Source organism: Schistocerca americana, chromosome 1 (assembly GCF_021461395.2).
Source record: "Schistocerca americana isolate TAMUIC-IGC-003095 chromosome 1, iqSchAmer2.1, whole genome shotgun sequence".
NCBI classification, from domain to species: Eukaryota; Metazoa; Arthropoda; class Insecta; order Orthoptera; family Acrididae; genus Schistocerca; species Schistocerca americana.
In genome coordinates this window covers 1,087,700,913-1,087,728,093 of record NC_060119.1, presented here as the reverse complement: position 1 = coordinate 1,087,728,093, position 27,181 = coordinate 1,087,700,913, and the positions used below count along the sequence as shown (strand labels likewise).

General features: G+C 44.6%; 1 protein-coding gene across 1 annotated transcript in view; it reads left to right on the top strand.

Annotated features, from left to right (window-relative positions):
- The first annotated feature begins 7,283 nt into the window (after positions 1-7,283).
- Positions 7,284-27,181, top strand: part of LOC124550311 — a 68,006-nt gene continuing 48,108 nt past the window's right edge. Inside the window, exon 1 of the mRNA XM_047125302.1 lies at positions 7,284-7,425. Coding sequence (XP_046981258.1) covers positions 7,359-7,425 — 67 coding nt within the window. The 5' untranslated portion in view covers positions 7,284-7,358. The remainder of the gene's footprint in view (positions 7,426-27,181) is intronic.

Here is a 27,181-nt window from a genome sequence, read left to right as displayed (position 1 = left end):
GGAACCCCATCCTTGTGAACCTTGGGGAGCCCATACAGTCTAGGTGGTGCTGGCGCTTTGGGACGCAGCTTCTTGATGACTTGTTCAGGCAGGCCTCTCTCCTTCAACAGAGCCCTGGTCTTTTTGTCCACTTTCTCTGTAGGGTCGCTTCCTATTGACCTGTATGCAGGATGCTCCAGAACTTGTTGCACCTTTCTGTCATATTCTGTTTTCTTTAGGATGACTGTGGAGTTCCCCTTGTCTGTGGGCATCACCACAATGCTATCATCCTCCCGGAGTCGCCTCAGTGCCACCCTTTCATCACCTGAAGTGTCGGATTTGGGTGGCTTGGTCTTGGTGAGCGCCCTGCAGGTCTCTCTTCGGATCTCTTCAGTCACACTAGAAGGTAGTGTGTTGGCCACTTGCACTGCACTGACAAAGGCTGCGACAGGCAAGTTTCTAGGGGTCACTGCGAAATTGAGGCCCTTGCTTAGTACTTTTAAGGCGGTCTCATCGAGCTGCTTGTCACTTAGATTGAACACCGTGCGTGTGTGCCCAGTCTGCTGCACCTTGTTGTTGAGGCGCTCAAACTTGGATTGTTGGCATGCCATTGACGTCATGCTGGTGCATTCTGCTAGAGACCAGGAGGCACCGTCAACCTCGTCCCAGTTTTGAGCGGTCAAGGAAGCTGCTATAGTTAGGTGAAGATGCAGTAAATCCCTTGAACGTCACATCCAGTCGGTGGCGCAAGTCATGCACTCTCTCTCTAAACAGAGCGAGACTAGCTCGATGTTTCATCCTGTTTGTCACTCTGGAGTTAACGTAAAGGATAAACTGGAGCTACGCAAGCCAGGTATTTACAACATACCATGCCAGTGTGGGATGTCATACATTGGCCAGACCACCAGAACTGTGGACATCAGGTGTAAAGAACACCAGAGACACTCCAGACTCAGACAGGCAACTAAATCAGCCATAGCAGAGCATTCTCTGGAACTTGGTCACTCAACGGATTACAATGACACCAAGATTGTGACACAGACCTCAAGATTTTGGGACAGTGTCATTAAAGAAGCCATTGAGATTAAGGTCACAGATAATCTAATCAACCATGACTCGGGATACCAAATAGCACTGCCTGGAATCCAGCACTTGAGCTTGTGAAAACTCAATGCAGGACACTCCGGGATTCTACAACAAAATAGAAGCGGAGACAGAGAGAGCCAGCCGGAATGGCCGTGCGGTTCTAGGCGCTACAGTCTGGAACCGAGCGACCGCTACGGTCGCAGGTCCGAATCCTGCCTCGGGCATGGATGTGTGTGATGTCCTTAGGTTAGTTAGGTTTAAGTAGTTCTAAGTTCTAGGCGACTGATGACCTCAGAAGTTAAGTCGCATAGTGCTCAGAGCCATTTGAGACAGAGAGAACAGACGTGCGACAAGGTGTCGGACATTAGAGACCGGATTTGACACACCCCAGTTCATGAACTCGACTTCAGAAGACGGCCAGGCCGGGCGCGGGCGGTGGTCGGAACACCGGCGACCAGAGAGGGTCAATGTAGCCGCGTCTGGCGGGCGCAGACCGCAGACGAAACACACGACACGGCGCGGACGGATTATGGAGCGCCCAGCGCGGAACAGAAGTGGAAATCATAGTAACAGTCATGAGACAAAGTACCCAACATCTCAGATCGGGTCTGACACACCTCAGATGACGTCCACAACCGTTGGGACGGCCAAAAGGGGCGCGGACGGCAGTCGGAACATTCGTGAGCGGAGCGGTCCATTGAAGCCGAGTCTTGCGGGCGCGGACCACAGAGTGAACACTCGACTCGGCGCGGACCGAAGACGGAACGCCCAGCTCCCTCCAGGCATAAATACTGGACTCGATCGACCCAAGGACCGGTCTCAGGTAGCACCCGAAGAAGACAGCGAGGCACGCTGTTGGAATAATATGCGAGAACGACGCGAATATCCGGTTGGGTTCCCGAATATCAAAGTTGTCAACAGGTCGCCGAGAAAGTATGAAGAGCTACATATTCCTGAATCTTTTCTCTCTCCCCATTTGAGCGTTAAAATCCCCTAGAAGGCTGACATTATGACTTTCGGGGATCTTTTGGATCATATCATCTAGTTTGTCCCAGAATAGTTCCACCTTCTCCTTATTCTTTTTGTTGTCAATGTTTATAGTGGCGTGAACATTTACAATGGTATATAATTTGTTGGTCGACTTAAACGTGGGTGTGGGTAGCCTTTCAGAGGTAGGCTCAGAGCTTATAACTGAGCCTAATATTTTCTTGTCAATTACGAAACCTGTTCCAAGGTGGTGAACATTTTTCATAACTCTTGTTCCCATCTTCCTCTTAAGTATCCTGAATCCTCCCGATTCAAACCAGTCCTCATCCAAGAACCTAGTCTCTTGCAAAGCCGTAATGATGATTCTATGTTCTTTTACCGTGTCTGTTAGAGTGAATTTGCATTAAAAGTTGCTAAGTAGTTTGCTTTCCTGTATTTTATTTTTTTTTTAGGTTCCAAGACGCTCCGATTCGTCTTTGCGTGACGTTGCAGACTCCCCAGAATCCGAATGTCTACTTGCGCACTTACGTGCGGTGGATTGACCACATGGGGTAATTAGTTTCACATCACACTTTTCCAGGGTTGGTAATTCTTTGAGTTCTGCGGCTGACTCCTACAGCCATCTTTCTTTACAACCGAGGTTGTTAACCCCGGAGAAGTTCTCACAGCCAGCTCTTACATGGAAACAAATGCTTACCAAAGGCCGCCCAATTTGAGACACTCGCTTTTGGATTTTGATTCGATTTTTAATTCATGGTTAACTCCACTAGGCTCTTCCGCTCTCTCCACCGTTGGGAATCAGATTCCTCCTCCACCTTCGAAACCGTTGACCAGGTTTCACCTAGTAACCCTTGGCAGGGGCCCTTATAGGGTTCTACGATCCGAAGCCATATGGCTCTCATTTTATTAATCACGGAGCCGCTTTTCAGGTATCATGTATTCTATAGGAAGTTGGATGCTGTGGATGAGCCTCCAGCACGGTCGACGCTATTTCACATATCCGCTACGAGAGCTGTCCAGCTTCACTATCACTACGTTTACATGCAACACATCTTCCGCAAGACGAATTCCGAATTTCGGAAACCGTTTTTCGCTGTTAAGGTCTGAGGTGGATTTGCCAGTCCAGTTAAATATGGCGTCTGCAAAACAGCTGGTCCAGCTTCTGATTCAGCTAACACAATCGTTATTTTCTCTTCACTTAAATATTACAGGTAGAAAGCTTCATGTTCAGTCTAATATTTCTGCTTCTGTTGCACTGTGCATGCTGAACACAAGATGTAACTTGAAAACCAAAGCAAGTTTCAAAACCGGTTGCGTTCACATGGGAGCGAAAATCGATTGCGGAACTGGAAAACCGGCAGCTAGAAGCGGATTCCCAGAATCGATTTTGAAGTGTTTATATGACAACGTAGAAGCGGTATTGGGAACTCCAGTTTTTAGAGCCCCATGTGAAGGGGTGTGTTTGGACCCACATTGCACATTGCGGATTCCCTCCAACCTTTTGTTTAAAGGTTCCGCTCACGCACCTGGAGACTCTTTGGAGCATTATAGACTGGACTGGAAACTAAAATGAAGAGCTAAAGAAACTGGCACACTGCCGGCCGTTGTGGCCGAGCGGTTCTAGGCGCTTCAGTCCAGAACAGCGCTGCTGCTACGGTCGCAGGTTCGAATCCTGCCTTGGGCATGGCTGTGTGTGATGTCTTAGGTTAGTTAGGTTTAAGTAGTTCTCGCTCAGAGCCATTTGAACCATTGTATTGTATTGTATTGTATGTTAACTGGGGACCAAGAAAAGACGGAGAGGCTCAGTCCCCGCTGCAGCCGCAGTGGTCCACAACCCCACGACGACTATCGCAGTCCACTTCACCCCTCCGCCACCCCACACCGAACCCAGGGTTATTGTGCGTTTCGGCCCCCGGTGGACCCCCCAGGGAACGTCTCACACCAGACGAGTGTCACCCCTATGTTTGCGTGATAGAGTAATGGTGGTGTACGCGTACGTGGAGAACTTGTTTGCGCAGCAATCGACGACATAGTGTAACTGAGGCGGAATAGGGGGAACCAGCCCGCATCCGCCGAGGCAGATGGAAAACCGCCTAAAAACCATCCACAGACTGGCCGGTTAATCGGACCTCGACACAAATCCGCCGGGCGGATTCGTGCCGGGGACCAGGCGCTCCTTCCCAATCCGGAAAGTCGTGCGTTAGACCGCACGGCCAATCGGGCAGGCCCATTTGAACCATACTGGTACACTTGCCTAATATCGTGTACGGCCCCCGCGAGCAAGCAGAAGTGGCGCTACACACCGTGGCATGGACTAGACTAATGTCTGAAGTAGTGCTGGAGGGAATTGACACCATGAATCCTGCAGGGCTGTCCATAAAACCGTAAGAGTACGAGGGGGTGGAGATCTCTTCTGAATAGCACGTTGAAAGGCATTCCCAGATATGCTCAGTAATGTTCATGTCTGGGGAGTTTGGTGGGCAACGGAAATGTTTAAACTCAGAAGAGCCACAGTGTAGCAATTCTGGACGTGTGGGGTGCCGCATTGTCCTACTGGAATTGCCCAAGTCCGTCGGAATGCACAATGGACATGAATGGATGCAGGTGAACGGACAGAATGGTTACATACGTGTGACCTATCAGACTCATATCTAAACGTATCAGGGGTCTCATAAATAGTACTCCAACTGCACACGCGCCACACCATTACAGAGTCTCCACCAGCTTGAACAGTCCCCTGCTGACATGCAGGGTCCATGGATTCATGAGGTTGTCTCCATCCCCGTACACGTCCATCCGCTCGATACAATTGGAAACGAGACTCGTCCGACCAGGGAACATGTTTCCAGTCATCAACAGTCCAGTGTCCGTGTTGATGGGGCCAGGCGAGGCATAAAGCTTTGTGGGTACAAGAGTGGGCCTTCGACTCCCAAAGTCCATATCGATGATTTTTCGTTGAATGGTTCGCGCGCTAACACTTGTTGACGGCCCAGCATTGAAATCTGTAGCAATTCGCAGAAGGCTTGCACTTCTGTCACGTTGAACGAATCTTTTCACTCGTCGTTAGTCGCGTTCTTGCAGGATCTTTTTCCGGACACAGCGATGTCGGAGGTTTGATGTTTTACCGGATTTCTGATATTCACGGTACACTCGTGAAATGGTCGTACGGGAAAATCCCCACTTCGTCGTTACCTCTGAGATGCTGTGTCCCATCGTTCGTGCGCCGACGTTCAAACTCATTTAAATCTCGATAACTTGCCATTGCAGCAGCAAGAACCGATCTAACAACTGCGCCAGACACCTGCCTTATATAAGCTTTGCCGACCGCAGGGCCGTATTCCGCCTGTTTGCATACCTTTGTATTTAAAGACACATGCCTATACCGGTTTGTTTGGCGCTTCAGTACAAATCAAATATTCTGGCCTCGCATTCGGGAGACGACGGTTCAAAACGGCGTCGTACCGTAGTAATTTAGGTTTTCGTTGATTTCTCTAAATCGCTCCAGGCAAATGCCGGTATGGTTCCTTTGAAAGGGCACGGCCGACTTCCTTCCCCATCATTCCGTTACCCAATGGGACCAACGATCTCGCTTTTTGGTCCCCTCCCCCGGATCACCCAACCAAACTAAATTTAATATTCATAATACATGGGAACATACTAAGAGATAATTTACAGGGAAAGGGGGGGGGGGACAGATAATGGAACCAGAAGTACCCTCCATCACACACAGTCAGGTGGCTTTCTGAACACTGATGTAGATGTAGATATGAAGAGGCTTGTACAGTATAGATGTAATTTTTCCTCCTATCTATGTAGTTATGTAGTTCTCAATTCGTTCGAGCAATCAATCACTCATAATAGGAAACACATTCATAGCTCAGTCACTCAAAATGATTCAGAAATTTTACTTGTTAGAATGAAATCAGGCGATGATTCTTCTTTTCCGCAGGTTCGTGCTCTGCGGCAGTCTGCTACTCTGTACAAATAAAATGCCTCGTATTTTTGGGAGCGTTGTATAATCAGTCGGGAAACCTCAGATCAAGCGGATATTTGGCTTTGATGAAGTTTAACCTTCCGAAGAAGTAATGGAGCTCTTGGATTATTAAATGCAGGTTCGTATCCAGTCTTTCGGAAGTTCCCTTCTGATTAACAACTACGCAATATATCGATGAATATCATTAATTCTCAAATGTCAAATAATGTAAATTGTTACACACCTTTTGTATGAAGGAGCAATATATATATATATATATATATATATATTTCCCTTTTAATCGTACAATTTCGTATCAGTTATCTTTTGTCATAAATCTCAATATTCAGATTACAATTTTTCAAACAATGCTCAGGCTAATCGGCACGAAGATAATCTCGGAAGCTTCTTTCTAAGAACCACCAGAGAGAGTACTACAAAGAATAATTATGCACTCATGGCATAGCTATTGTATGAAACTACTTTGCGCATGGATTCTGCGAGTATGAAGATAGAAAATTAGTAAGCGTCATTCAGGGGTAGAATTGTATCAGAATAATTCATCGAATATAAAGAGATATTCCTGGCCGAAGTGGCCGTGCGGTTAAAGGCGCTGCAGTCTGGAACCGCAAGACCGCTACGGTCGCAGGTTCGAATCCTGCCTTGGGCATGGATGTTTGTGATGTCCTTAGGTTAGTTAGGTTTAACTAGTTCTAAGTTCTAGGGGACTAATGACCTCAGAAGTTGAGTCCCATAGTGCTCAGAGCCATTTGAACCATAAAGAGATATTACATAGACAGGCGCTGTGAGCTGCATCAAACCAGTCTTCGCACTAAAGACCACAACAACAACAGCAGCAGCAGCAGCGGCAACGCAATGCAGATTTCACCTATACATTCCACCACAATGTGGAAATGCCTCACGTTACGGCTGTCCAGTTAAGCGTAATGCCATCGGAGACATCACTTATTAGCTGCTCCCGCGTTTCCCGACCTACCTCTATTCGCAGCAGCTGCGTTCCTCATTGTGAGGCACGTTATGAAGAAATGGCGGTACAAAGGAAGCTTCGGCGAGAGGAAATCAGCAATTAGGACAGGCGTAATAGGGGAAGGCAGGGGGGTCCGACGGCGCGCGGGCCGGCTCGGTTTTGCAGGATGCTGAGCTGAGGTCGGCTAACAGGACCGCGCGGCGCGCGCGAGCCGCCGCAGTAGGGGCAGGGGCAGGGGCGCTGAACCAGCCGGCCGGCGCGGCCGCTCTCTATAAAAGGTGGCGGCGCGCGCCCGCCGGGGTCGCACAGTAGCAGTAGCGGGCTCGGCACGGCGCAGCGGGCGACATGGCCACCACGGCAGCGGCGCTCACAGTGATCGCCACAGCCCTCCTCACAGCCAGTCCGGCGCACGGTGAGTGCTCTGCTAGGGACGCGAAAAACAAACCGATACCCGTATTTCAGTTCTGAATAAACGGCAATTTTCGGTATTTGTTAGGTCTCGGTTATAACAAGCGTTTTTTAGCTTTTACCAATGTTCTTGCTGTTGTTGTCTTCAGTCCTGAGACTGGTTTCATGCAGCTCTCCATGCCACTCTATCCTGTGCAAGCTTCTTCATCTCCCAGTACTTACTGCAACCTACATCCTTCTGAATCTGCTTAATGTATTCATCTCTCGGTCTCCCTCTACGATTTTTACCCTCCACGCTGTCCTCCAATGCTAAATTTGTGATCTCTTGATGCCTCACAACGTGTCCTACCAACCGGTCCCTCCTTCCTGTCAAGTTGTGCCACAAACTCTTCTTCTCCCCAATTCTATTCAATACCTCCTCATTAGTTACGTGATCTACCCATCTAATCTTCAGCATTCTTCTGTAGCACCACATTTCGAAAGCATCTATTCTCTTCTTGTCCAAACTATGTATCGTCCATGTTTCACTTCCATACATGGCTACACTCCATACAAATACTTTCAGAAACGACTTCCTGACACTTAAATATAAACTCGATGTTAACAAATTTCTCTTCTTCAGAAACCTTTTCCTTGCCATTGCCAGTCTACATTTTATATCCTCTCTACTTCGACCATCATCAGTTATTTTGCTCCCCAAATAGCAAAACTCCTTTACCAACAACCGACTAAAAAAACCGAAACATCAATTAGCTGTAGCAGCAGTCCTAAAATGTGTCGTTTTTTAAATAAACCTTATATTAAAAAAGGAGTAATTTTTATCCGTAAAATTTGGATTGGTTTGAAGTAGTGCATTTTTATAGAAAATGAGAAAAGCAACCAGTGCTATTTTCATGGCAATGCCGAAGGAAACGAGCAACAAATACATGCATAAGAATTCGTACAGTATTGCTGACAAAATGATGTCCGTTTTGCTGTGTGTCATGGCTTACGGTACACGTGTTCGTGTAGCGTACAAGACTTGCCCCCACCTGCTCTACAAGACAGTTTCTCACTGTCGTCCCCAGAAATACGTTGTATTGCAGAGTGGCATCAACCCTAGTCTGGAAATATTTTTAGGAAGTTACTTAGTAATAAAGTACAATGCTTCATTTGCTTTAAAATATTAATAATCTGTCTGCCTTTTCTATGAAATAATAAAAGAGGAAGGTAATCATGGCAACTATAAGAAATTAAAAACTTAACACAAAAAACGGAAATTAGCTTACTACTGCCTGCGTCTGCATAAGTCTTTATCTACTTGCAGCCCTTGGAAACGGACAAATTAACAAACACTAAAAACAGAGTGCTTCAACCTCAGTTTTTACCCTTTAATATTGACTATTCATAATGCTCATACAGTGGTTTGATCCTCGATTACAAACAGATTTTTAAGCAGAGTTTCAAAGAATCCAAATCAAGAAGAGAATACTGTTTTTTTCCGGGTTTTTTTTTTAGTACTGCATCACTTGCAGCGTTTCGAGAAAAGCAGCGAAATGTGGACAGACTAAGTTTTCTTTTATTTGTCTGCTTAATTTAATATTTTGATTCTATGTATCTTGAAACTGACTCAAAAAATTTTCAATCTTTCTACGACTTCTACGTTTATTACAGGAAAGAACAAGAACAAAACAACCGAAAATCGGTTATTTCAGAAACGGGTTATTTTGAGCGGTTTTAACAGTCAGGTCGAAAGGGCGTGTAAAAAGACCCGATATAACTGAAAACCGGTTGTTTCAGCCGTAACAGCCACCCCTATGCTCTATCCGACACCATTCACCTCTCGCCGAGGCACTTGTCCGGGACGTCTTTCATCCGAAATAGCGTCTGTAATCTTACGCTGTGGAGCACCTAGAGCAGCTGGCAGGCTAAAAACCAAATTCTAAGTGCTTAACCGCTTCGTTCTGGGTTATATTAAAAGCTGGTCAATCATTCTTAGTCCGCGTTTAACTGTAGGTCTCGTTGTAGATGAATGGGTGAGCAATTTCTCAGGATGTATAAAAGGAACGCCACCACCCACAATCGTACTTTGCCTTCTAAAGCTGCCGGCCGAAGTGGCCGAGTAGTTCTAGGCGCTACAGTCTGGAACCGCGCGACCGCTACGGTCGCAGGTTCGAATCCTACCTCAGGCATGGATGTGTGTGATGTCCTTAGGTTAGTTAGGTTTAAGTAGTTCTAAGTTCTAGGGGACTGACGACCTCAGCTGTTAAGTCCCATAGTGCTCAGAGCCATTTGAACCATCTGAACGTTCTAAAGCTCTGTTCTGTTCAAAACAACTTTCGTACTGATGACATGTTCACCGTAGATCTATGTTTCGTTTTCAGAAACAGTGATTAGGAAACATTTCACCATTCACTTACTGAAAACCATAGTTTAGTACAGATTTGCCCCGATGAATATGTGTTTCCAGCAGCAGTTCTTTATTATTCGTTCTAATTACTGCGCTATTGTTGAAAGATGTTATTGTAACTGCTTCGATCTAATTTCATTTCGTAAAGAAATCGATAACCTCAAATTCAGTTAAATGTTATTTTGGCTTACATGTTATGCAAGGCGACGACCGTGTCGATGTTGTCCACCTACAATTATTGAGAAGTTGTTGTCAAACATGCTGGACATAAGTTGGTATTACAGCTGATACCGAATAATACCACTTTCGTCGACAATAAACACACAGTCATTCACTTAATGGACACATTGTTTCGGAATACAATTTTGGTATATCATGCTTTCGCAACAAAACAGTCTTGCAGTCTTTCATTAACACGATTGGAATGGTGTCGGGTGTGATACCCTGAGAAAGTACTCCACGTTGCTTCTAACTATTGTCGCTGTAAGTCAAATAGATGCTGTTAATAATGTAGACAGGCCAGATCGGATCCGCTACTTATCAGTCAGGTAGCTCCTCAATTGGCCACACAAGGGCTGAGTGCAACCCACTTGCCAACAGCACTCGGCAGACCCAGACTGTGACCCTTACAAGCGCTAGACAAGCCTGACAGCGCTTATCTTCGGTGCAGTGATGGAAACGGCGTTACCACTGTGGTAAGGCCTTTGGCTCCATGTAATACACGTGGCGGTCGAGCCAGAAATGGGTAGCAACCAAATCGTTATTTCTGAATACAGAGGGTGATTCCGTGATGATGTTACGAACTTTCAGCGACGATGGAGGTAAATGTAGCTATTTGAGATAAGGGACTCTGGTCCACAAACGACCGAGTCGAAAGTTATAAGCGAAAACCATTCTGTTACCTCTGGCAGTGGACTCCTTCTACTGCAAGCTCTTTGCTTTCCATATTTTGGGAGGAGGTAATGTGGACCAGAACGAGATAAAAAGTTTACTGGAAAAACGTACTCTGAAATGCGTACCTTAAGAGCTATGAGTACTTGTGCAGTACCAGAGATGTGTTTCACACTAACAAAGATGAATAAGTGTTCATAACTCTTAAGATATGCATTTTGGAGACTATGTTTACTAGAATTTTTTTCTTGTTCTGGTCCATACTACCTCCTCCCAAAATACGGAAAGCGAAGAGCTTGCAGAAGAAAAGGTCCTGTGTCAGAAGTATCAGAACAATTCGGCTTTGTTGTTTCCAGACCAGTGTCCCTTACCTCAAATTGAAATATTTACCCTTATCCATCATTCGTGAAAGTTTGTGACATCGTCACGGAATCATCCTGTATAGCTAAGATAGGTTGGGGGCCAATAGGGGGGGGGGGGGCATATTTTTTTACCGTGAAACACGGAGTCATGAGTAATGGAAAAAAATGCATATTCAAAATGCGAAATAATTTGGGTGAAGGTAGGAGTGAATGGCGGCAGAAATATTGTAGCTGACTGCTTCTATTGGCCACTTGTGTCTAGTATCTAAGTGGTCGAATGTGTCCGAGAATGCATGGACAAGGTCGACCGTAATATCCCGATTGTGCTATGGCAGTAAGGGAGGATTTCAACTCACTAACAATAGACTGGAAGACGACCGCTTTAAGTGCGGCAGCAAAAACAATAATTCATGAGGTAGTGTACATTGTGCAGTTGATTAGAAAACCTACCTTTAAGGGTAATATCTTAGATGTTCTGGCAACAAACAGGCTCTTACTTCCAAATTTGTTCAACATTGGGAAGGAACTAGCAATCTAAGGGGTGTTTTGATACTGTATGTTGAAGAAATGTTATGAAGATAGAGGGAAATGTTTCCCCTAGTAAGCCTGCAAGAAATTGATTTCTGATTATCTGAATGAAAATGAAAAGAAGCTATAGTATAAACTGAAAATATTTTGAAGTACGTGCTAAAGAAATATGTGCCTTGTAAGAAATGAGGAATGCAAATGATCCACCACAACTCAGTGACCAAGCTAGGAATTTACTGGGGAAGCAGAGATAGATTCAGCGAAGATTGAACAGAAAAAAAAATGGTTCAAATGGCTCTGAGCACTATGGGACTTAACTTCTGAGGTCATCAGTCCCCTAGAACTTAGAACTACTTAAGACTAACTAACCTAAGGACATCACACACATCCATGCCTGAGGTAGGATTCGAACCTGCGACCGTAGCGGTCGCGTGGTTCCAGACTGTAGCGCCTAGAACCGCTCGGCCACTCCGACGGGCGATTCGATAGAAGATCTCCGATAAAATCTGCGTTATACTGTGGGGAGTGCAAGGACGGCGAGAAGCGTTTAGCAAATTTGAAAGCTCAATTTGTCCTTATGTTAATATCATCGATGCAAAAAGGACAGTTATAAAGGTGAATGGTTGTACGATCTCTGGCAGCTCCATGCTCGATTTCGTCTCTACGGATGGCCAGTGTAGCAGCGTAGAGCCCGAGAGCTGTGTTGAGTACGTAGATCGTCTTCCACAGGCACCAGCGTAGTTCTATAACTATATATACATACATACTCTGCAAACCACTTAGCATCATATCAAATGTTGCTGTTTATTCACGTTCCGACCGCATATGGAGCATGGGACTAATACCTACGTAAATGCCTTTATGCACGCTATAATTGATCCAATTCTTTCGTAGTGGTCCCTATGAAAGCGATAGGTAGGGGGTTGAAGATTATCTCTAGATTTTTCATTTAATACTGGTTCTCCGAACTTTGTAAGTTGGCTTTTGCGAGAAAATTGGTGTCTACCTTCAAACGTCTGCTGATTCAGGTTTTTCGGTGTTTCCGCCACGCTCTCTCGTGAATCAAACAAACCTATGACCATTCGTGCTGACTTTCTTTGTATACGTCCTATATATCCCGTTATTCCTGTATGGTAAGGGTCCCACAGACTTGAGAAATAATCTCAGATGGGACGCGTAAATGATTTGTAAGAAATCTCCTCTGTAGACAGTCTGGATTTTCCCAGTATCCTTCCAACGAAGTCAAGTCTGCTACCTGCTTTCCCTGCGACTGAGCTACGTGATAACTCCATTTCGTATCCCAACAAACTGTTACAACAAAGTGTTTGTCAAAGTTGACTGATTCTGATTGTGACTCATTGATACGGTAGCCATACGATACTACAAGTTGTACAACTTTTATTCCGCCATTTTTCCCCAATATTTGAGGCTTTAGTGAAACAAATTGGTTACACATTTATCATTCAAGGTATTTTCAATTTTTCGGGCAGTGTACGAATCCCCCGTCGAAAAAATTGTTCATCTTTTGAAGCGATCCACGAATCGATCCAATTTGTGACTTCTTTACGAAACCGGAAGTGTTGGTCAGCCAGGCCATGCGCCATTGATCTAAACAGGTTATAGTCAGAGGGAGCAATGTCGAGAATACGGTGGGTGGGGTAAGACTTCCCATTTTAACGTTTCCAAGTACGTTTTGACCTGTTTTGCAACGTGGGGTCGAGCGTTGTCGTGCTCCAAAATCACTTTATCGTGCCTCTCGCTGTATTGCGGCCGTTTGTCTTTTAATGATCTGCTCAAACGCATTAACTGCGTTCGATAACGAGCATCTGTGATTGTTTAACTTGGTTTTAAAACCTCGTAGTACACGACGTCGAGCTGGTCCCACCAAATGCAGACCATGATCTTGGAGCCGTGAATATTCGGTTTGACTGTCGACGTGGAAGCATGGCCGGGATATCTCCATGATTTTTTGCATTTAGGGTTATCGTAATGAACCCATTTTTCGTCCCCGGTCACAATGCGATGCAGAAATCTCTTCCCTTTTAGCCTCTGATGCAACTGTTCACAAACACACAAACGCCGTTCAACGTCTTTTGGTTTCAGCTCACACGGGACACAAGTTCCTTCTTTCTGAATCACGCCCATAGCTTTGAGACGTTTTGAAATGGCTTGTTGTGTCACTGCCATTAATCGTGACAATTGTTCTTGAGTTTGACGCGAGTCTTCACTCAGCAAAGTCTCCAATTCTGCATCTTCGAAAACATTCTCTCTTCCACCACTATGCCGGCCTACGACGTTAAAATCACCGTTGTTGAAGCGTTGAAACCACTCACGACACGTTCTTTCACTAATAGCGTCCTTACCATACGTACTTGAGAGCATTCAATGAGACTAAACTGACATTTTCAAACAAGAGCAACTTTATGATGCAGACACAAATCGACTAATGTTTGAATAAGGTTATGTTGACCGAGGTCTGAGACTCAGCCGCTGTTTCCTTCATATTAAAACAAAACAGTAACACCTCCCGCAAATGACGAGAATTGGGCCCGTAAATTGACATTTTCAATCAAAATCAACATTATGATGCAGACACAAATCGCCTAATGTTTGAATGAGGTTATGTTGACCGAGGACCAAGCTAACTGCCTGACGTCTGCGATCTCTTTTCTTTCGACCGCTACTTACTGTTGTCACCACCTATCGGAAAATGGCGGAAGCAAAGTTGTACACCTTTTACATTTTCTCGTTTTGTGAAGTGCGCAGTTTTACTTTTCTGTACATATAAAACAAGATTCTAATCTGTCCACCACTTTTAAATATAATCGAGATCTGAGTGATATCTGTGCTGATTTTTGCAAACTGCTGCTTCCGTCTCGCTTCGCACGCCCGGGTTCCCGGGTTCGATTCCCGGCGGGGTCAGGGATTTTCTCTGCCTCGTGATGACTGGGTGTTGTGTGATGTCCTTAGGTTAGTTAGGTTTAAGTAGTTCTAAGTTCTAGGGGACTGATGACCATAGCTGTTAAGTCCCATAGTGCTCAGAGCCATTTTTTTGCTGCGTCCGTGTGCCTAGGCAGGAGTCTCAGATTGAACAGATGTTATCATACAATATTTCAAGACTGTTTTCAAAGCCAAGGCAGCAGGAGCCAAGGTGCTAATTTCAGAAATCGTACCACAGGCAACGGCGGCGGTCCATTGGAGAGAGGCGGAATATCGGTCGACGTTTAGGCCAAACACCCAGCCACCCACCCAGTAGTTTCTCGTTGTCCTCCTGAGGTCAGGTTCTCCTGGTCCTACTAATTCAGTGTCTGCTGACTCACTTTGCACTTGTCTTCCGCAGTCGCAATGTAGCCGCATAGTTACGTGGCGCATGGCACGGATATGTCAGACCATTACACATCTACAAGCAAATCAGTTCTCGACACTGGTGTGGCAACTGGACTTGATGTGATAGCTGTTCAGTTTTTCATCGAATATCCGAAAGAACTGACTCCTTTTCTAGCAACAGTTTATCCAATGTGTGGATGATTCCTTCAATACGATCACCGCTCCTTTACTGTCATATCGCGGTTGATACAGTTAGTACTCAAATATCTAAAGACCTCAATATCGACTTTAAATTGTAATTTTCTTTCGTCTCTTTCTTTAGTAAGTTCGACCGCCTCCAATATGGACGCAAATTAACTGAGTGTGTGCGGATAGGATTTTAGATTTTGGCTTATAACTTTGATGTTATCTAGTTCTGATTACTCTCCAGTTTTGTATTCTGTTCCATTACTTCAACAAACCTAAACGAGATAGTGCAGTATCAAGACGCTGGAGAAGTGATGCTTAAATACCCGTCCGATCCTGCTGATGTAGTTCTCACGCCGATTTCCTCAATTACTTCCAACGAACGTCGGAATGGTTGCTTCGATAAAAGTCAGTGCCACTTCCTTGTCCCACTCTGCTCCAACTGAAATAGAGCTCCATCCCTAAGGGTGATGATGAAACAAACCGTAATCTTTCTTCTTGTTCCTTATTCTCGATCACTGATACGACGCAAGTGTTACACAAGAAAGAAACCACAGAAAAGATATTCCACCGTGACACAAGAGAAACGAGACTGCTCGCATTTCTAAAGAATATTTTTCACTTGTAATAGTGCAACACAGTTTCTCAACTATAAATTGTGTCATTACTCTGTGACAAGTTTCAGAAAAGTCGATCAGTGGACGTGCAATTTACTACTGGCGTGTTCTTCAGCTCCTAATGAAAATACCGTACACACACTGTGACACAGATGATACGAGACTGATGTTACAAATATGTGAACTTCACAAATACGTTCCATTTAAAAACAGCGGCGGTTGCTATCAAAGCATGAACTAGAGTCGTTGATAAAATATCGAAATTTCTCCCAGGTTGTATCGGTATGTGTCGAGGAAGGTTTTCTCACGATATATCTATATAAAAAGGGCAATATCGAGTGCCGATATATTTATTTTATATTATATTTTTTTCGCAATTTTCAGTAAACATTTGATTGGTGCAAATGGCTCTGAGCACTATGGGACTTAACTGCTGTGGTCATCAGTCCCCTAGAACTTAGAACTACTTAAACCTAACTAATCTAAGGACATCACACACGTCCATGCCCGAGGCAGGATTCGAACCTGCCACCGTAGCGGTCGCGCGGTTACAGACTGTAGTGCCTAGAGCCGCTCGGCCACTCCGGCCTGCAGTAAACATTTGAAATTGTTCTTTGGAAACTGTAGTAGAATATAATTTTACTTTCACTTTGTGAAGGAGCCTTACAACTTTTTGAGCTTTCATCACGTTCAGCCTTTCTCTCTGCCTGTGTGAAGCAAGTATAGGTGGCACAAAAGATGAAGCCTGATTGCACTGTTGCACTGGGAGGGGGGGGGGGGGGGGGGTGATGGTGTGAATAGCATAACAAGATTCCCGATGTGAAGAAATAGCATACCAGCTGCGTTGAAGAAATAATTAACGCAACAACTTCAAAAGCAGTTGCTGTAAATGACAAACAAAAATCTAAATGATAAGATTGGTCTTTATGATCGATGGATATGTATGAAGGGAAATGCTGACGTAAACCACACTCCGCGCTACTAACGGAAACTGGGACGCTTAGCTTCATCACCAATTTTCCTACACCAGCGTGGAAAAGGATTTATTTCCACATGTAGTGAATGACAAATTAAGAAAATAATGTGTGAGAGTTAAATGGAATGAAATATTACATAACAATTAACATGTACTCAGTTGTTAATTAACAACACAAGAGTCGACAAAAAAGTATCGTAATACAGGTTTTTCATCTGCATCCCATCATTAACTTACAGATTTTCAAATTAAGTGTTTATCTTTCAATTCTTGCTCTAAGGGAGCAGGCAAGCTGTTACCTTGTTGATGTACAAAATATCTAATAATAAATCAATACTTAAATATACAACTCTAAAACCGGCAGCATATATACAATGTGCAGCCGATATTTTCATAGGCCGATACGTTGGTGTTTCTTCATTTGATATATCGATACCTTTTGTCGGTATGTCGATGGTCAGTAAGGTAATTTCTTTAAATATCGATATATCGAATATCCAATATTTTTAAACATATCAACAGTCCCAATAGGAACCATTTCAATTTACACTCGCAGTACTGCACAAAATGCTTGCGTATGTCGTTTTCCGCGTGGCTCCGTAGGAGATTCGCTACTTTTCCTTTAAAGACTGAGCGCTAGCACACATCTGTGAATAAACTTTTAGTCCACTGACAGAATGAAAATCGATTGTGCTTAAATATGGTAAGGGCCAAGTTCAAGACAGGTAAAATACCTGCGCACCAATTTTCGACGAAACGCTCGACAGCGCAGAATTTGCAAAAATGTGACATCCATACTGAAATTTTGAATCTAATCTGATATAAAACGCTCGTTGTAACAAAAAATGGTTCAAATGGCTCTGAGCACTATAGGACTTAACAGCTATGGTCATCAGTCCCCTAGAACTTAGAACTACTTAAACCTAACTATCCTAAGGACATCACACAACACCCAGTCATCACGAGGCCGAGAAAATCTCTGACCCCGCCGGGAATCGAACCCGGGAACCCGGGCGCGGGAAGCGAGAACGCTACCGCACGACCACGAGCTGCGGACTCGTTGTAACACACAAGGCCATCACTATCTTTTTTCCGTGTGGACTGTGAGAAATTTTTTTATATGGTTTAACACATACGTGCCGGTCGCAGGTTCGAATCCTGCCTCGGGCATGGATGTGTGTGATGTCGTTAGGTTAGCTAGGTTTAAGTAGTTTTAAGTTCTAGGGGACTGATGATCTCAGGTGGTAAGTCCCATAGTGCTCAGAGCCTAAGTTACAGTCGCAGGTGAACAACATATTAAATAAAACCTTTTAGCTCTCTTAGCTGAAGAAATTTCATAATCTACTACATCACATATGACTCTGATATTGCAAGAGTACTGGGAAATACGATATTCAGAAGATTGTGGAGATATGCAACACGTATTAGCGTTGAAGTCCAGACACCAGTTCTGATTAGCAGCACAACATCTATAACACGAGCTGTAAAAATGCATCGAGTTGGCAGTGGCACTTCGAAAAACGCTTCATATGTGAAACCAGCAACAAAACACCATAAATTGAGATCTGGCAATTTCCTAACACCTACATACTTACCATTTATGAAAATTTGGAATCACTCTATCTTGGGAACAGGGAATAAAACAGCGTTACGTCCATGTTACGTTTTCCCTTCAGACTTCTGTCCCTTATCCACATAGAGTCATTTCCTCCGAAACTCTCTGCGTATTGCAATAATGCTTTTGTTTCTAAGCGTTGCCTAGTTTTTTTTTCAGTACTCAAATTAGACACTAGAATTAACTGACCAGGTTAGGAACTTGGCATTAAATAAGGTTCAATCAGATCTGCAAGAGATCTCGGCTGTGTAGAGCATTAATTTACTGAGATTTTTTGTGGAGACGTCATACACCGACTAACGAGAGCATGTCTATGAATCGACAGTGTAATAAAAGCAGAAAAAAAGAGCAAGAATAAAACTAACTGCATACGTGTTGCACCATGACTCGAACAAGGGTCCTTGTCTGGTAGGCAGTGCGCTACTACCAGAGAACGCCTACCGATCAGATTCAAAGCTTCCACTTCATCTCGGGCTCCTGTCCCGTCCTTATAAACTTCTTAAAGGCTTTCCCTCCATTCTGTGAGGCAAGAAACTCCTTATCACAACCTATACAGTGTACAGTGCAAAGAGTAAGACAAGTCATTTTAGCAATAGTCTTGAGGCTGCAGGTAAGTCAACACCTCTTCCCCCCCCCCCCCCCCCACACACACACACACACACTTGTATCCTTTCCCGCGGAGGTGCCTTAGGAGGGCCTTTGGTCGCTTCGGAGAACTGAAACTTTTGAGTCCATCCGGGAGGCGTGGGCGGATGGCGAAAGTGCTACCAGACTGCCTTCGAAAGGAGAAGATCCAGATTCCCATTCCCGTGCGCCCCTTAGTTATACACTGTGGTGGCAGAAGTCGTGGGATATCTCCTAATTATCCTATCGGACATCCTTTGCCTGGCATAGAGCAGCAACTCGATGTGGCAATAGGCTCAACATGTCGTTGGAAGTCCCCTGCAGAAATATTGAGCCACGCTCCCCCTACAGCCAACTATATTATGTCTCGTAAATGTTCGATGGGATTCATATCGAGCGATCTGGGCGGCCAAATCATTCGCTCAGACTGTCCAGAATCAATGAGGCCCGATAACGTGGTGCATTGTCATCCATAAAAAATCTATCGTAGTTTGGGAACATGAGGTCCATGAGTGGCTGCAGATGGTCTACAAGTAGCCGAACATAACCATTTCCTGTTAATTATCGGTTCAGCTGGGCCAGGGGACCCAGTCCATTCCATGTACACACAGCCCTAATCATTAAGGAGCCACCACCAAATTACACAGTGCCTCGTTGACTACTTGGGTCCATGACGTCTACCCCACACTCGAACCTTACCATCAGCTCTTACCAACTGACCAGGCCACGGTTTTCCAGTCGTCTAGGATCCAACGATATGATCACGAACCCTGGAGAGGCGCTGCAGGCGATGTCATCCTGTCAGCAAAAGCACTCGCGTCGTCCGTCTGCTGCCATACCCTCATTAACGCCTTTTTTCGTCATACTGTCCTAATGGACACGGTCGTCGCACGTCCCACGTCCCACGTTGAATTCTCGGGTTATTTCTCGTTGCTTGTCTGTTAGCACTGACAATTCTCGGTCGTTAAGTGAAGGCTGTCGACCAACAGATTGTCCGTGGTGGTGGCTAATGCCTGAAATTTGGTATTCTCGGCACACTCTTGACACTGTGGATCTCGGAATATTGAGTTCAAAAAATGGTTCAAATGGCTCTGAGCACTATGGGACTTAACATCTGAGGTCATCAGTCCCCTAGAACTTAGAACTACTTAAATCTAACTAACCTTAGGACATCACACACATCCACTCCAGAGGCAGGATTCGAACTTGCGACCGTAGCGGTCGCACGGTTCCAGACTGAAGCGGCTAGAACCGTTCGGCCAAACCGGCCGGCGAAATATTGAGCTCCCTAACTATTTCCGAAATGGAATGCCCCATGCGTTTGGCTCCAACTACCAATCCACATTCGAAGTTTGTTAATTCCAGTCATTCGGCTATAACCATATCGGACACCTTTTCACACAAATCAAGTGAGTACAAATGATAGCTGCGCCAATGCACTGCCCTTTTATACCTTGTGTACGCGATACTGTTGTCATCTGTATAGTGGTATGTCAATATCCCATGACTTCTGTCACCTCAGATTAACTTGTTACTAAGATCAACGCAGCGTATTCTCCACAGAGAGTAAGAGAATGCATTCTCTATAACAATAAATTTAATTTGACCTTTGTAAAAATATAGCCTGGAAATGTATTATCTACAACGAGATAAACAGCCCAAATCCTAACAAAATTTAATTTGTATTCAATTAACAAGATCTCTCGGTTGTTAGTAGGATACCACAGGGCTACCGCTATCTCAAAGGAAAAGAATGATCGATCTGATACTGAAATGGTAAGTTTTCACCACAAGGGGCACTGAGAACAATCTATTGACTGCACTTGGGGCTAAATGAAGATCATCAATTAGTGGACATCTATCAGTTTTCCTGAAATTTTATGGAACAACATTCTTCAGATTTGAAAATAAAGTCGTACTACCACTATTACTACTAATGCCAATAATGATGTTGAGAATAATAATGATAACAGAATTGACTTTTTCCGAAAACCATGCATGCCGATAAATCCTTCTGAAATTTTGTTAGAGAGTTTTCATAGACATAGATTCGAAATTATCTTCCAGGGCCATTATATCGCGCATTCATGCTTATAGACACTGAATATGCACGGTTACAAAATTTCAATGTGGCATATGCAGTGACACACGTAGCAGATGAAATGATCGTATGGCATTTATTGGCCGGGATATCCCCTTTCAGGTTCAAATGGATCTGGGCACTATGCGACTTAACTTCTGAGGTCATCAGTCGCCTAGAACTTGGAACTAATTAAACCTAACTAAACTGAGGACCTCACACACATCCATGCCCGAGGCAGGATTCGAACCTGCGACCGGAGCGGTCGCTTGGCTCCAGACTGTAGCGCCTAGAACCGCACGGCCACTATCCCCTTTCAGGGTTCGGCCGCCTTAGTGCAAGTCTTTTTAGTAGACGCCACTTCAGCGACTTGCATGACAATGATGATGAAATGATGATGGACAAACACACAACACTCAGTCCCCTGCAGGGACTCGGACCCGGGCCCCTTTGCATGGTACGCGGTAACGCTACGGCTGCGCTACGGAGGCGGACACGTACCAGATAAGACAACCATTTAATTCGCTGCGTAAGTTTCATAGAATTATGTTAATTTTTTGATAAAGCATACGGTATCTTTTAAGCTCGTCTCTTTACTTAATTACTATAAATAGGAGCGACGTCATGAGCATGTACGACTGCTGGCACATGTCTCACGAAGCAGAAGCGCAAGGCCTGTCCTTGGCAGCGGAAGTCACGACTTCGTGAGATTATTGTCAAGTCAAACAGTAAAATATGTTCGATAATGAGAGAGGAGTACAACGTCATCACGATCTCCATACTGCTGCAAAATCGATACTGCGTCCGAGACAAAAGCTGCACTGCATACAAGTTTCAGTATCCAACAGCCACCAAGTGCTCTAGTCGCAGCATGTCATGTGAACTACTAATTAAACGTTAGCAAGAGGCTATAAAGTTTGGAATCGAAAGATATGGATTAGAGACTAAATAAATGCGCAAAGCAATAATAAATAGCATCATAGCTCACGAAGTTAATACATAAATGATTTAGTAGAAACAAAGACCAATAAAGAAGTTCCTTTCGTCGTCCTTATTCATAAACTCCGAGACCGTATATAGCGTTTCTTGCCGGAAATTCTTATTAAAAACTGTTTTATTTACGCCTAACGTTTCGGGCGGTTTCATTTATCAGCAGATAATTACATTCTATTTTCGAACATTAGTGAAACCCACAGCAACATGTCGAATACTCTAATTTCCTGTTCAGAAAGATTTCGGGCTTGCAGCCTGTCGTCGTAAACTGCATTGCGCGATATTTCGGCTGGACAACTGCCAGCCATCTGCAGGTGAGCCGAACGGGGACTGACGAAGACGTTCTCCGCTCCAGCTTGTATAGCTGAGAGGAGGACGCGCCAGCCAAGTCCCTAGCTTTTCTTCCCTTTGTCGGGAATATCTCCTTCAAGATAGCAAGGATTCTTAATCATTTTAATGTGAAAGTGGTTTTTCGTCCGCCTTCTAAGATTTCGGATTTGCTGGGATCGGTGGAGGATGATTTGTTACTGCGGAAGGCGGGAATCTGCAAAATACCGTGTCAATGTGGTATGGCCTATATAGGACAGCCAACGCGTACAGTGGAAAAGCGTTGTACAGAACATCAACGTTGCACTCGCCTGCTGCAACCCAGTAAGTCTGCAGTTGCGGAACATCGTATTTCTAACGGACATTCAATGGAGTACAACAAAACTTCGATTTTGGCCACTGCAAAAACTTTTTGAGACTCCATTATGAAAGAATCAGTTGACATACGAATTACTGGAAATCTAATGAACCGTGACAGTGGTTACCAACTGAATAACGCATGGAATCCCGTCATCTCCGAAATTTGCTCGAGACGAAGACGCCAGAGGACTTCGATAGCTGCGGCCAGCGACAATACCGACGGCAGCTCAGTACTGCAGTTCCACCAGCGAGGGCTCTGCCGCTGGGCGGTGTGGCCCTTCTGTCTCCGCAATTGCAACGCATGCGCTGCAGTACTATCAGCGCACTATATAAGCTGGAGCGGAGAACGTCTTCGTCCTCCCATCCCCCACGCAGATCCTCTATGATCTCATTCCTTTCCCCCATCTGCTCCTATTCCTCGAACATATCCGCATCCTCTACACCTCCCGCCGTCTTGAACCCCCTCACCCCCTGGTTGCTCCTCTCCTCTCCGATCCCCGCCCCCTGCCCCGTCTTCACTGTTGCGTCCCCCCTACCCTCCATCTCTACACCCTACATCTTCTTTCCCAAGGTGGCTTCCGTCAACTCCCCCTCCCGGATGATGCCCTCTCTCCCTCCATTTATCCCTCCTATCAACTCTGATCCTCACTCCCCCACCTTTCCTCTGTCCTTTTCCCGGGCTCCCTCTCCCGCCCTTCCATCCTCTTTCTTCCCCACCTCCCCTCTCTTTGCCTCCTTCTCTCCCCCGCGTCCTTTTCCATTTCCCTCCTCTGCCTCCTCTCATTCCCTCTCGCATCTGCCCTTCTCCCCCTTTATTAGTCCTCTCCCTCCTTGGTCCCCCCCCTTTTCGTTTTTTCCTCTCCTCCCTCCCTGTTTTCCCCCTACTCCAGGTCCCCCCCACCATCTGCCGTGGATCGGGAGTGCCATCTTTGTGCCGCCTTTTTCGTGCAGTGTTTTACAGTGTGTTTTTCCAGTGCGTGCTCCGTGTTGTGTCTTTTGGGAAGTGTAGCAAACAGCCATCATACTGTCGCTGGGTGTGCTTTTTATCACTTGCGAACAGAAACCAGACTGTCGCCATGTTTTTTTTAATTGTGTGTCTACTCTGTTACTGGTCTGATTCCTGTGTCTTTTATCTGCATTGCCAACCCCTTTTGCTTTCTGTTTTAACTTTCCGCAATTTTACGCCATTTTACACTTTAAATCGCCATTTTATCGCCTGTTTTTCCTTGTTTCTTTCTTCTTCCTTTATTAAAAAAAAAGTCTGTAGGCTGTAGACCAGCGTAGTAAGCTGCTGCCGGCCCGCCCCCTTCGGGGGGAATTGAAAATCAATAAAGAAAAAAAAAAAAAAGTCTTCGTCAGTCCTCAACTTGAAGATGGTTGGCAGTTGTCCAGCCGAAATATCGTGCAATGAAGTTTACAACGACCAGCTGCAAGCCCGAAATCTTTTTGAACAGTTGATTCGCCGGGAAAATTTCAAATTTTACACCCTAACTTCCTGTTCAAAAATAAATTATTTATGAGACTTAACAAAGAGGACGTTGAGCGATATTTCACCGCTTCATAATATTCTATATTGTGACGTCTCATCAACGTATGTGCACGTGGATTCAAAATATAGTACTTGGTAATGAAGTGTTTTTGGAACAGCTAATGAAAATAATATTTCAAATTATTGTCGTTTCAAATAAATGGAATTGCATTTATACGTATGTTAAAAAATTACTTTTTTACTACGTACAGTGCAAGGTTAGTTAGTTACATGTTCGATGGTTCCACGCTAGATCGTAACGATGTGAAACGAGTCATTTTACATTCACATCGCAAATTAATTTTGTACATTTGGTTACATTCTCAACATCTGAAAGTGTTTTTTTCTTTTTTTTTACTACAAAAAGGAAAGAGATATACAGATATGAGTTAGTAATTCCTACCCATCACCTTTTGCACATTACTTTTCCTCTGACGGAACACTTTGAGAATCCTGGTACTTTGATGTTACATCTTTTTTATTTTGAAGGTTAACAAAATTTTAAAAAGTGTGAAAAACTGGTTTTATTCAGTGAGTACTGCGCTACTAAAGCAATCGTGTCAAGTGCCCACTGCGACACTGGGTGTGGGCTACAGGGCATGGGAAAAGATAGAACAAAAATTCTTGCGCGCAGTACTATCACAAATTAATGAAACCTGCTACATTACAGAAAGCAAGAAATATAAATAAACATAGAGAATATACTGTGTGGCAGCAGACGTCACATACGGACTATGAGAAAAAAATGGAAAAAAAGTGACCGAGCTAAAGTTCATCAGCGTTAATAATTGTCACGTAAAATATTTATCTGTATGTGTGTGGGGGGGGGGGGGCGGGGGGAGGGGGGGCTGCACGGCGATTTCGACGGCGCCAGCGGTTCACCGCGCCACAACAGGTGGACCTGAGTGAAAGGCTTGCGTTCTCCGAAGTGTGCCAGCAGGTGGCTGTTACCCAATTTCTCTGCATCGTTCAGCGTCACTAACCATTTAAAAACTTGCAATGCGGCAAGTTCAACAAAAATCGTAAGGCTACATGCTCTCCGCAGTCGCAGAAAGAAAATGATATTCTCACGGATGGAGTTCGGACTCGCGCTTTGGTTTCTTGTCAGTTATCTTCGCTATAGCCACCGACAATTTAATTAGAGACATTCTTCCATATGAACTTTTCTTAGGGAACGCGGAAAAGTTAGGCGGTTAAGACTCTTCAACTCTCATTTCGCATGATCCAAGAATAAATTCCATCTGGACTTTCTATTTTTAATTTCCATACATCACTTTGCTTGAACCCTTTCGTTTCCAAACGAGTTACAGTTCCTGTTCTGATGACCTCCTTGACGACTCAAAATCGATCAGTTACAATAAAAGAACTGTTAGAGGAATTATTTAGGATATTATTGTAGTTGTCCAAGTGTGATATGCCCACAGAAGCAGGTGGGTGCAATGCTTAAAATGTAATCTAACAGTTAAGTATTGAGGGAGATTAAAACAAAGAATTCACATTTTTAAGAGGGGTTATCCCTATTTAGGTTCCCTGTGCCCACTTCGGACGGATCTCGGTAGCTTTCCTTGAACAAGTTTATGGCCCGTTTCCTGACACGTTCCCGTGTAATCAAAGCTTATGCTCCGATACAGAGCGGACGATAAACTCCAACCTTCCTTCCGTGCTTTTCAAGTAGTTTACTCGTTGAATTCCTATGTCTGATAACGTTGTGGTCTACATTGAAAGGCTATACAGTATACTGACTCACTTGTATTCACAAGTGTCGTTTACGATACCTACTTGATGGACATGAACTCGCCTGACAAACGCTCAGATCTTGAAAGGAAATGTTTGCTATATAAATATATCGTTACTTCAATGCCATCCCGTGCTTCCTGTTAATTCGTACATATGCGTGGTTTCCAAACGACGTTTCACACGCTATGTCAGGGATTACTTGAGAAACAGTTTGGGAAATGGTTGTTTTGTAGTGTGACCAGCTCGATCGCTAGATACAACGCCGAAGGATTATTATTTGCGATCATGGGACGACCATCACTTTCTATGCTACAGTCCTCGGAAAAAAAAGTGTGAAGCAACTAGACGTGGAGGAACAAACAGAACGGAACTTCACAGGTTGAGATGGTATGTGTTTTTATTTCAGTGATTACAAAATCGAATAAAAAATACAAAGAACTTGGCATTATGGGACCACTTACATTGAGGTGGCAAATGTTATGGGATACCTCCTGATATAGTGTCGGACTTCCTTTTTCCTGGCGTAGTGCAACAGTTTCACATGCTGTGGATCCAACAAGTCGTTCGTTGCAAGTCCCCTGCAGAAATATTGAGCCGTGCTGCCTCTATAGCCGTCCATAAATGCGAAATTGTTGCCGGTGCAGGATGCTGTGCACGAACTGACCTCTCGATTATATCCCATAAACGTTTGATGGGATTCAAGCCAGGCGATCTGGGTGGCTCAATCATTCGATTGACTTGTCCAAAACGTGCTTCAAACCAGTCGCGAACAACTGCGACGCGGTCAGATGACATTGTTGTTTGGGAACATGAAGTCCATGAATGGTTACAGGTGTTCTCCAAGTTGCCGAACATAACCATTGCCAGTCAATGATTATTTCAGTTGGACCATAGGACCCAGTGCATACCATGTGAACACAGCCCACGCCATTATGGAGCCCCCACCAGCTTGCACAGTGCCTTGTTAACAACTTGGGTCCATGGCTTCGTGGGGTCTGCGCCACATTTGATTCCTATCATCAGCTCTAACTAACCGAAATTGGGACTCATGTCACCAGGTCACGGTTTTCCAGTCGTCTAGGGGCCAACCGATATGTTCACGAGCCCAGGAGAGATGTAGGCCCAAAATCATTGATTGACTTATTAATATTGAAGGAGTTGGGTATCACTCAACCGTGCTGCCTGACTGTGACAGACATGCTAACTTCCATGACAAGGGG